The following is a 12401-nucleotide window of genomic DNA, read 5'->3' on the forward strand; positions in this document are numbered from 1 at the left end:
TTGTGTACATTTTTGTATGGACAAAAGTCTTCAACTCCTTTGGGTAAACACCAAGCAGCACAACTGCTAACGCATGGTAAGACTTCATTTAGCTTTGTGAGAAACTGACAAACTCTCTTCCAAAGTAGCTGTACCATTTTGCATTCCCACTAGCAATGAATAAGTGTTCCTGTTGCTATACATACTTGCCAGCATGTGGTATTGTCAGTTGGATTTTGACCATTCTAATATGTGTATAGTGGTACCTCATTGTTTTAATTTGTAGTTCCCTAATGGAATATGATGTTAAGCACCTGTATTTCTTCTTTGGTGAGGTGTCTCTTCAGATCTGTTGTACAGGTTTTGTTTTTTTTTTTTTGCTACTCCCATAGCATGTGGAAGTTCCTGGTCCCGGGATCCAACCAGAGCCACAGCGGCAACCCAAGTTGCTGCAGTGACAAGTCTGGATCCTTAACTTGCTGCACCACAGGGGAACTCCCTGTTGCACATTTATAAATTGGGTTGTTTATTTATTTATTTAGGGCCACAACTGCAGCATATGGAGGTTCCCAGGCTATGGGTTGAATTGAAAGCTGCAGCTGCCAGCCTCCACCACAGCCACAGCAACTTGAACTACACCTCAGCTCACAGCAAAGCCAGATCCTTAACCCACTGAGCGAGGCCAGGGATCGAACTTACTTCCTCATGGATACTAGTCAGATTTGTTTCCACTGAGCCATGATAGGAACTCAAGGGTTGTTTTTTTATTGTTGAGTTTTAGGAATTCTTTGCGTATTTTGGATATCAGTTCTTTATCTGATATGTATTTTACAAAGATTTTCTCCCAGTCTGTGACTTAGCTTTTCATTCTCCTAATAGTGTGTGATGGTTAATTTTATGTGTCAGCTTGACTGGGCTAAGTGATGTCCAGATAGCTGGCAAAACATTACCTCTGGGGAGTTCCTGCTGTGGCACAGTGGGATAAGGACCCAGCACTGCCACAGCTGTGGCATAGGTTGTGGCTATGGCTCAGATTTGATCCCTGTCCCGGGAACTTCCATACACCACAGGTGTGGCCAAAAAAACAAAAACAAAAACAAAATACCCCATTATTTCTGTGTATGTCTGTGAGGGTGTTTCAAGACGAGATTAGCCTTATCAGTAGACTGTGTAAAGAACAGGGTTCTTGCCCATGCAGGAGGGCATCATCCAATTCAATGAGGTCATGTTAGAACAAAAAAGCAGAGGCGAGGCAAATTTACTCTCTGCTTGAGTTGGGACACTCATCTTCTCCTCCTCTCAAACACTGACACTCCTGGTTCTTGGGCCTTCGAACTCAGGGTGAATTTCGAGACTGGCTTTTCCTGGTTCTACAGTTTGCAGACAGCACATCATGGAACTTCTTGGCCTCCATAATCACATAAGCTAAATCCTATAATAAATAAATTAAGCCAAATCCTGTAATAAATAAATTAATCTATATACCTATCTAACCATCCTATTGCTTGTTTTTCTGGAGAACCCTAATACACAGTGTCTTTTATAAAGCAGAAGTTTTTAATTTTAATAAAGTTCAACTTATCAATTTTTTCTTTATGTGCTGTGCTTTTGGTGTTATATCTAAGAAGTCATCACCAAACTTTAAAGGGAATTTTTTAAAAGCATAATCCCATAAGCTCAGGGAGAAGAGGGAAGGAATGACTACAACAAAATTTTGGAAGCTGGCAAGCAGAGAGAAGAGTTAAATGACTTAGACTACCTAAAAAAAGTGGCGGGATTCAAATTCGAGACAAAATATGTCTCAGAATCCTGAAGAGGCTGGAGAATTGGAGGCACCATTTACCTCTGAAAGTGGGAGAAAAGCACAAAAGTAAAATAAAGATGCTTGCTGATTATTTCAGCATTCCCCACACCCAGGGGCCAGAGACTGCCCCACCCTGACCCCACCAAAGTGAGTGGAAGGGCCAGTGATACCCTTAATTCAGACCCTGTATCAGGCTGGTCTTCCTCTACAGAGGCCATTTATTTCTACCTGGTTGCTTTGGCACTGCAACCAGGTTTAATGTTCTTAATTACATGCTAAAAGTTTAGTCGCAAAACCATGACGACGATTTTCTTTAACTCCTCCTGCTGACCTACTTAGCACTCAAGACAGGAATCAGTTCATCCTTCTCTAGGCACGAACGTTCACCTCCTGAAAAAGCCTTTACATCTTGTATAGTTCCTGGGACAGTCTCCCGAGCATGGCTCCTTGGGGACAGTCTAAACTCTGAAAATCCCAGTGTCAGAGATCCTATTTATTAGTAACTGGAAGAATGGAAATAAGTCTGCTATAAAATAAACTTAATTAGATTAAACAGAAGATAATGGGGCCACTAGGCTGGAAAAAGATGAAAACAGGAAGTAAATTAGTTCCCAGGACAGAATCACCAATTTTTTTATGAAAAGAAAAGTGACTGTGAAATAGAAAATTAAATTAGAACAAAAAGAAAAGCAATTCCAAGGTAGGACTGATGGTTCTAGGATCCATAACTGTGCCTTTGACGAAGCGGCCCTGAGAGCTGATAGAGGACAAAGTGTTTCCTAAAAGCAGTGTTTCCTACTGCTGTTTTAAAAGAAAATTCAAATGAAAACTCTGCTAATAAAAATTTGGAGGCAGTCTGCCAGTCATTGTTTGGGCCCACAGGAGAGAGGAGGAGACAGCTACAGTGTGAAGAGTTCTGGCCTCTTGTCAAACCACTGAGGATTTCCTGAGAAATGCAATTACATTCTGGTCAGATGAATCAGATCATGTTTAGGTACACAGAAGCAGAAGAATATGTAAGTCTAGCCCGCTTATTTCTTCAGTTTGGTAAAGTCTTTGACATAACTTGTAAGTTGAATTTTGTACTAATCATATTGTTTCATATGTCATAAAGTCAAAATTTACCTACGATATGGAAATAGCCAATGTGAAGATGACCTAGACCATGTAATCCAGCTCAAAGGTAACAGATTTACATTTCCGAAAGGTGGGGTTTAAGAACATCTTGTTCTTGCTAATCTCCCCACTGCCCACAATGCTGTTTGCTAAGGCATAGCCTCATGTTCTCTCCCTGGACTTTGTCATTATTTATTTAGCTTTCACTTTCCACAGTGAAGGCTTATAACTATCAGAAGCATCTAGTGAGGTCTTGAGGACTAGATGTGAAAGAAGCAAATAAACTTCCTCCTCCTTCTTACATATTCATTCTGACAGTCAGCACTTTTCTTCAGCTCTAGACAGTGAAACTAAATTAATGTAGTAAAACAGAAAAAAAAAAAAAGAATGCTTTCCTCTCATCTTGAATAAGTTTTTGATTTAGAAAGTGAAGGGAATTCCCTGGTGGCCTAGTGGTTAAAATATTTAGCGTAGTCATTGCTGTGGCTTAGGCTCAATCCCTGGCCGAGGAAATTTTGTATGCCGCAGGCACAGCCAAAACAACAACAAAAACCCCACAAGTGAAGTCCTTACACGAAAATGAAGGATGAACCACAAAGAGATTCCGCTACACAGCCATGAGAATTACTTAATATTGCAAAGACTGGAGTTCCCGTCGTGGCGCAGTGGTTAACGAATCCGACTAGGAACCATGAGGTTGCGGGTTCGGTCCCTGCCCTTGCTCAGTGGGTTTAACAATCCGGCGTTGCCGTGAGCTGTGGTGTAGGTTGCAGACGCGGCTCGGATCCCGCGTTGCTGTGGCTCTGGCGTAGGCCAGTGGCTACAGCTCCGATTAGACCCCTAGCCTGGGAACCTCCATATGCCAAGGGAGCGGCCCAAGAAATAGCAACAACAACAACAACAACAACAACAAAAAAAGACAATATTGCAAAGACTAATACTGCCAATGCAGACAAGGATGTGGACCAATGTAAACTCCCACTTGCTGCTGGTAAGAATGTAAAGTGGCACAACCACTCTGGAAAAAAGTCTGACAACTTTTTAAAAAACAAAACATAGGGAGTCCGCCAGTGGCTCAATGGGTTAAGGATCCAGTGTTGTCACTGCTGTGGCTCTGGCTACTGTGTGCCACAGATTTGATCCCTGGCCCAGGACCAGGAACTTCCACATGCTGCAGGCACGGCCAAAAAAAAAAAAAAAACACCACAAAACATACATTAGCAATTTTACCCTTAAGAATTTATCCAAGAGAAATGAAAATTTATGTCCATAAGAGTTGTACAAAAATCTTCATAGTAACTTTATTAATAATTCCAAACTGGAAACAGCTCAGGTGTTTATCAATAGGAAAATAGATACACAAACTGTGATATATATATAAAAAAAGAATGTACATATATATGTATGACTGAGTCACTTTGCTGTAAAGCAGAAATTGGCACAACACTGTAAATCAAATATACTTTAATAAAAAAATCTGGAGTTCCCATCGTGGCGCAGTGGTTAATGAATCCGACTAGGAACCATGAGATTGTGGGTTCAATCCTTGGCCTCGTTCAGTGGGTTAAGGATCTGGCATTGCCATGAGCTATGGTGTAGGTCACAGACGCGGCTCTGATCCTACATTGCTGTGGCTCTGGCGTAGGCCAGCAGCTATAGCTCTGAATGGACCCCTAGCCTGAGAACCTGCATATGCCGAGGGTGCAGCCCTAAAATGACAAAAGGCAAAAAAAAAAAAAATCAAGGCAAATGCCATTAATTAGCCACCAGAAAAAAACCTGTGATATATTCATATAACATAATTCTACCCAGAAATAGAAGAGAAAGAACTGTTGTTACAGGTAACAATGTCAACAACCTTTTTTTTTCCTTTTTAGGACCGCACCCAAGACATACGGAGGTCCCCAGGCTAGGGATCGAATCAGAGCTACAGCTTCTGGCTTATGCCAGAGCCACAGCAACATAGGATCTGAGCTGTGTCTGTTACCTACACCACAGCTCATGGCAACACCGGATCCTTAACCCACTGAGAGAGGTCAGGGATTGAACCCATTAAGCGAGGCCAGGGATTGAACCTGCATCCTCATGGATACTAGTCGGGTTTGTTTCTGCTGAGCCACAAGAGGAACTCCATATCCTTTTTTTTTTAACAAATGATATGGAGATTTATGCGCCACAAGGAGAACTCCCTCAACAATCTTACAGTGAGTAAAAGAATTCCATCACAAAAGAGTACATAACATGATTACATTTATATGAAGTTTCAGAACTGTGGAAACAAATCTGTGGTAGAAGGTCAGAACAACAGCACACTTCAAAAGTGAGAGAAGGAGTTGAATGGGAAGGGGCAAAAGAACACTTTCCAGGGTAATGCTGATATTCTATATCTTGATAGGCTTGGGTTACATAATTGTATGCATTTGTCAGAACTTATCATTTGTGTATTTTATTGTACACAATTATTAGCACAAAAGAAAAAAGCTACAAGGAAACACTGAACACTACTCATATGCATGCATGAGTATTTAGAAGGAAGTTCGCTAATATGTGCAATTCACTTTGAAATGCATCAAAAAAAATTAAGATAGGTTGATGGATGGATAGATGGGCCAATCTGTGATAAAGCAAATATAATAAAATGTTAATGGTAGAATCTAGGTGGGAAAATGAGTGTTGACTGTAACATTATTGTGACTTTGCTATATGTTTGAAGATTTTCATAACAAAATGTTAAGAAGAAATGAAGAATGATGGGAAGCCACTTGCCTACAAAGGGCTTAAAAACCAGACTCAAATATTTTTCAGATTAGGGAATATCTAAGCCTATTTCTCACTCAGAGTTTTACGAAAGACTATGTAAAAACATTTTTTTTTTTTTTGGGAAGACAGAAATTAAATTGTCTTTATTTAGGCAATATAATCATCTATGTAGATAGTTTATTGAAACTAAAAACAAACAAAAAAACATTTTTTTTCAAATAGAAATATGGTCAGTTACATAAGGCTGCAATGTTATAAATGTCTTAGTGACAGATGTCCTGATGAAACTTCTTTTTGCTGTTCCTACATGAACTCTTTTTCTCAAAGGCTTTAAATGTTATAGCTGTGTTACCTGTCATTACATTTCCTTTGGCAGAGTGGAGATAAATTTAAGGATCAAAGAGTTCCAAGTGAGTTTATAGATATTAGCTTATTTATCCTTGATGTAATTCTAGAGTATAGAATTACAGAAAGAAAAAAACAACAGGAGAAAGAAATTAAGGAATTAATAAGGACACCAGCACACCTATAATAGAGTATAGAATTACAGAAAGAAGAAAACACCAGCACACCTATAATAGAGTATAGAATTACAGAAAGAAAAAAACAACAGGAGAAAGAAATTAAGGAATTAATAAGGACACCAGCACACCTATAATAATATAATAAGAGCATGCTTTGCTAATTTTATAATTGTTCCCTTATTTAATCCTCACATAACTTTTCATTTTATAGGAGGAAACCAACACTTCTGGAAGCAAATAGCTTGGCTAAAGCTATAAAGTCCGTCACCCTAACTTCTCTATCCAATTAGTCAATGGTTCCAAACATTTTTTCTGCTAAGACACATAGGACAGATGTTCACATTCCTGTGGGTATAACCAAAGTTATGCATAATTTTACCAGGTACCTGGAATTCTACTGCTTTTCTTTTTCTCTGGAAAGCACACTGGACTGCAAGTAAGAGTGACACAAGAACAACCTTGACTCTCTTCCAATTTATATTTTACAAAAGCACATCATTTGCAAATTTGGGGCTTCAAATAAAATTGGAAATGATTACCTTGCAGCATTAAGACTGAGAGTCTGCAAAAGTGTGAATCTTCCAAGACCTTTCCATGTATAGCACACTATGGTCAAGTACACTGATCATCTTACTGAAGAGCAAGGTACGACAAAATTCTTAAGCCCAAACCGCCCTCTCCTGTTGTTTCTGAAAACCAGTTTCAAACTTGACCACCCACCAAATGTCTCTAGCATATGTGCTAAAGAGAAGGCATCCCTAAGGTTTAATAAAGGCCAAGGTTATTGAGCTCCAGGATTGCCATGAGCTGTGGTGCAGGTCGCAGACTCGGCTCTGATCTGGTGTTGCTGTGGCTGTGGTGTATGCCGTTGGCTACAGCTCTGATTTGACCCTTAGCCTGGGAACCCTAAACTCACCCTAGGGTGAGTGGGGCCCTAAAAAGACAAAAAGACAAAAGAAAAAAAAAAAAAGGATAATCATGCTTAACTCACTGTGCAGATTAAATGGGATAACGCACCTGAAGCCCTTTACATAGAGCCAAACACATAGTAGGTCCTCAAGAAATAGTAGCTTTAAAAGTCTCAACTGCTAACTCCGTATACTAATTTTGAAAATTATATTCTGATATATTTGTATTGTTTTTATTTGCTTTCTTTTAAAAGTTCAAGACAGATCCTTAACTCGTGCTACAAGGGACCTCCTGGGCAAGTTTCTTTATCTTTTTCCCCTCAATCTCTAATCTAACACTAGGTTTACCAGTACGATTTCATGACATTAATGAAGACAAAGTCATAGAATCTGGGAGTTCCCATTGTGGCGCAGTGGAAACGAACCCAACTAGTATCCATGAGGATGTGGGTAAGATCCCTGGCCTCGCTCAGCGGGTGGGGGATCTGGTGTTGGCTGTGAGCTGTGGTGTGGGTCGAAGATGTGGCTCAGATCCTGCATTGCTGTGGCTGTGATGCAGGCCGGCAGCTGTAGCTCTGATTTGACCCCTAGCTTGGGAACTTCCATATACCACAGGTGCGGCCCTGCGGCGGGATAAAAAAAAAAGAAGGCATAGGACCCAAATGGTGAAAGAACTAAGAGGGACATTGAAATTATCCAGTCAAACTCTCTCATTTTACAAATGAGGAAACTGGGCCTAACCTGGGGGGTTCCCTTCGTGGCTCAGCAGTTAACAAACCTGACTAGGATCCATGAGGATGTGGGTTCAATCTGTGGCCTCGCTGAGTGGGTTAAGGATCCGGCACTGCCATGAGCTGTGTTGTAGGTCGAAGATGCAGCTCGGAACTGTCGTTGCTGTGACTGTGGCATAGGCCTGCAGCTGTAGCTCCAATTTGACTTCTAGCTTGGAAACCTCCATGTGCCTCCGGTGCAGCCCTAAAAAGCAAAAAAGAGAGAGATCGAGAGACAGCGCCTAACTTGCCAGGATCATATCACTAGTTGATGCAGGCTCATCTATAATGAAGATCTCTAACTCTCTACAGAATCCACAGTATATGGAATTTCCTTCTAAGGAGGCATTTAAAAAAACTTCTTGAACAAGACTTTTTAAAAAAATTAAGTAATATCTATAGCAAAAAAATTAAGTAGCACTCTGGAAAGGTAAAAAATAAAACGTAGAAGTCTCTTCTTTCCTTCTATCTTCTAATCCCATTTCACTACTCAGGTGTAACCACCATTAAGTATCATTTGTGTTGGTCCAAAAGTTATCTATATACATACATATAGATACGTGAAATAATTTAAATGAAATCCAAAAAACAATTCTCTCATCTCAGACTGTTTTCCTCTATATAATTTAGTCAACATATTATTGCATAAAAATATACAAAAGTAATATCGCAATATACCCTTAAGTCTGCAAAGCTATGAGTATGATGTTCTCCTTAGGTACAGCTCACCTGTTTTCCAGGTCCGGCATACTTAAGTTTCGAGCAGCAAAGCACATTTTAAGAGGAATGACCTTCCTGTCCTTGGTGCTGTTCTGGTGTTTTGGAGAACCAGAGTCCTCACTGCCACTGAAGCTTGGTGACTGGGGAGCTGCTCCTTCCCATGGCAGGTCTGATACTAAAGATGGCTTCTTAATATATGGCGTTACTTCTCGGATGAACTTGACTATGAACCAAAATCAATGAAGAAGGTTAGTATTTTTGCTTCCTATGAAAAATGACAACTGAAATATACACATGCATGAACTATCTGGCATGAAGTGAAAAAATACACTAAGTAAAGAGCCAGTACACAAAATCTTAGGATTGGACAAAGGATATACCACTACTCTATTCTAAAAACTTTAACTTTGGAGTCTGCATATTGTTCCTTCAGCTTAGGACACTTTCTCCCTTTGCTGCCCGGTTAGTGCTACCCGGGAGTCACCTCCTCAGCAACCTTTCCTATTCACTCTCTCAGGGAATGACCATTACTCCTCTGTAACAACCTCTAGGAACCCTGGGCTGTAATTCTTTGTTACTACTTCAGTTCCCCTGCTTGTTGTGAGTTCCCTGAAAGCAGGGGTTTATGATTTATTCAATCTTGATAGCCAACATCTACACAGTGCCTGTTCAGTAAATGTTTGAATAAATGAGTGCAGGAAAAAATGACAATTAAATATTGGAATGATCTCAGTAGTTGGCCATCCATGAATGAACCTGGCAATAGATTCAGTACCCTCCGAGACAGTGCCACTTAGCTTGAGATAACTCCCACATGAGAACCCTTCAAATATCTGAAGACTTTGAGTATGTCTCTCTCTTCTTCAGTCTGAAGTTTGCAAGCCTCCTTCAATTCTATTCAACTCAATCAGCATTTCTAGCCACCTTCCAAAATCAGACCTCAGGCTAGTCTCAGAATACAAGAACAAATGAGGCATGGATGCTGCCTGTAAGGAAGGAAGGCTCCCTCTACTAAGGGAGACAGCTATGTAAACAAACCAGTATGGTTTTGAAAAACAAGCACAAAACTTTAGTAAAAAAAATAAGGTATTTCTCTTAATGGTAGCCCCAAATTACAGTTTTTTGTAGATGGGAAACATTTGTAAGTTCAATTTTAGGACATATAAAATACTTTTACCTCAGGCATCTACTGTCATTATGGGGCAGAGCATTATTTCAAAAACTAGATAAATTGAAGATTATTACAATCTTAAATAGCATTAAAATGTCAATAAGTAGTTGAATGTTGATAAATCAGTCATTGTTTCTTCTGCTAACATCAATATACGTTACATAAGTATTCTACCTCCTCCCAAATTCCTGTGATAGGTCATGGCAACTGAAAAATTATCAATGCTTATCGGTGTCCTAATGGCTAGTATTAATATTTTATAGCATTAGAAGCTTTACAAGCTTATGATACTTTACTAAGAAACGACTAAATCTAAAAAAGAATCAGGTATGTTTCTAAAAACATACCTAAGAAATACTGTCTTTAAAATACTGTTCCTTTTTTGAATAGGTCATACATGCACATAAAACGGAATTCAAAAGGTAAAAATGATTTTATCTTAAAAAGTGTGTATTTCTAGCAGCCCAATTCCCATCCCTAGAGGCAATCATTGTATGGCCTTCTAGCCATATGCTAAACATACATAAAAGTAGACACATATACACATGTATATACACATACACACAAAAAATAGTAATATATTACGCTTACTGCTTTCACATCTCTTTTTTTACTTAATAATATTGATAATAGTCTTTTCTATGCCTAGTATTCTACAGCCTAGTATTTACATGACAGGGCGACAGAGAGGCCTCTGGAATCAGATAGACCTGGTTTAAATACTAACTGCCATGCTTGCTACTTCAGAGCTATACGACCTCATTTGACAGTTCTGAGGTCCTCATCTATAAAATGGCAGAGACACTAAGCAAGTAAAAATTCTAGGCACATACCAAACATTCAATAAATAGTAGGCATCTTTCTTCTCCTTTCCTAAATGAAAAAGCTAGAAAAGTTTTTTATCAGTAATCAGTAGAAGAGGCAAATTATTCTTCTTTCCTTCCTCCCTCCGTCTTCTTGCCTGCCTGCCTGCCTGCCTTCCTTCCTGTTTAAAGCCATATCCACAGCATACGGGAAGTTCCTTGGGCAGGGATTAAACCCAAGCCACAGCTGTGGCAATGTTGGATCCTGTAACCCACTGTGCCGGGCAGGTGATCTAACCCACACCTCTGCAGTGACCCGAGCCACTTTAGTCCCATTCTTAACCACTATGCCATGGCAGGGGACTCCAAAATTATTTCCTTATAAGTTATTAAATGAGATCTGCTGAAGTTAAGTGTAATTCTAGAAAATTCCCAGCATTTAGATAGAGTTTATGTGCATTTGTATATATGTGTATGTCTGTGCTTTCTATGTATAGTTATAGTAAGCTTATTTCTAGGTGGGGAGAGTAAAAGCTAACTGCATCAGGTCCCCAAGGAGACTTTTTCATCTTAGAAAAATGAGTAGGGGTGTAGCCAGTATATACCTTGAGTGGCCGACTCAGGCATTTCAATACATGTTTTAGTTTGGTTTTGTGCATTCAAGACAGAACCAGATCACAACAGCTCTGGCAGAATTTCTTACAGTTTTCAGTTACTGCCAATGGCAGAGACTTGCTTTTTGAACATTTAAGGTAGTATACCAACTTTTGAACTACCAACAGGGGGAAATTAAAGACATTCTAAATGACCACTCTTGAATATTACAACGGTTAGAAAAGCCTCCTTTATGATGAACTCAGAAATTCATTTGATCACAGAGTAGCATCAATGAGCTGACTACTGCACACAAATTTAAATAAAACAGACACATGACCTACTGCAAGGCCTTATGAAAAGAGCAATGAGTTTCACTTGAGTAGACAACAATGGCACCCATACCCCCATCTAACTGGCTATTCATCATGGCGGAGGAATCATAAATAGACATCTGCTTCTCATTTACCTGGGATTTAGCAGGGGTAAAAAGTTAATGATGTTCTGTTTTAGTCCTATCCTTAGATCTCTCAGGTTGCCACAGTGCTTTAACCTGGATACCTGGCTAAAGAAGCAAAGCTTCTACACCCCCACTTGGCAGTCAGGTCAACTCAGAACTCATGATACACTTCAGAACTCTATCACCTTACCTGATAGTTAAAGATCATTCTCAAAATGTTTAATTAAACTCTGATGTTTATGTTTAGATGCTGAAGTTATTTTTTCTTCCATGCACTGCTTGTTCTTCTTCTTTTTTGGGGGGAGGGTCTTTTTGCCATTTTCTTGGGCCGCTCCTATGGTATATGGAGGTTCCCAGGCCAGGGGTCGAAGCGCAGCTGTAGACGCTGGCCTACGCCAGAGCAACAGCAACACGGGATCCGAGCCGCGTCTGCAACCTACACCACAGCTCATGGCAACGCCGAATCCTCAACCCACTGAGCAAGGCCAGGGATCGAACCCACAACCTCATGGTTCCTAGCCAGATTCGTTAACCACTGAGCCGTGACGGGAACTCCGATCGTTCTTACTGAAAACAAAGGGAGTAGTTCCCACTGTGGCACACGGGGTTAAGGATCTGGCATTGCCTGTGTGGTGGTGTGGTACAGGCTGTGTACACGCCAGGAGCTACAGCTCTGATTCAACCTCTGGTACTGATCCCCTGCCTGGTACTGTGGGTTAAGGATCTGGTGTTGCTGCAGCTATGGCCTAGGCTACAGCTGTGGTTCTGGATTCAATCCCTGACCCAGGAACT

General features: G+C 40.2%; 1 protein-coding gene across 1 annotated transcript in view; it reads right to left on the reverse strand.

Moving 5' to 3' along the window:
• Positions 1–12401, reverse strand: part of SNTB2 (syntrophin beta 2) — a 94756-nt gene that overhangs the window by 37660 nt on the left and 44695 nt on the right. The window contains exon 2 of the mRNA XM_047789603.1: positions 8591–8804. Within this exon, the coding sequence (XP_047645559.1) occupies positions 8591–8804 (214 nt within the window). The remainder of the gene's footprint in view (positions 1–8590; positions 8805–12401) is intronic.

Source organism: Phacochoerus africanus, chromosome 8 (genome assembly GCF_016906955.1).
Source record: "Phacochoerus africanus isolate WHEZ1 chromosome 8, ROS_Pafr_v1, whole genome shotgun sequence".
Lineage (NCBI taxonomy): Eukaryota > Metazoa > Chordata > Mammalia > Artiodactyla > Suidae > Phacochoerus > Phacochoerus africanus.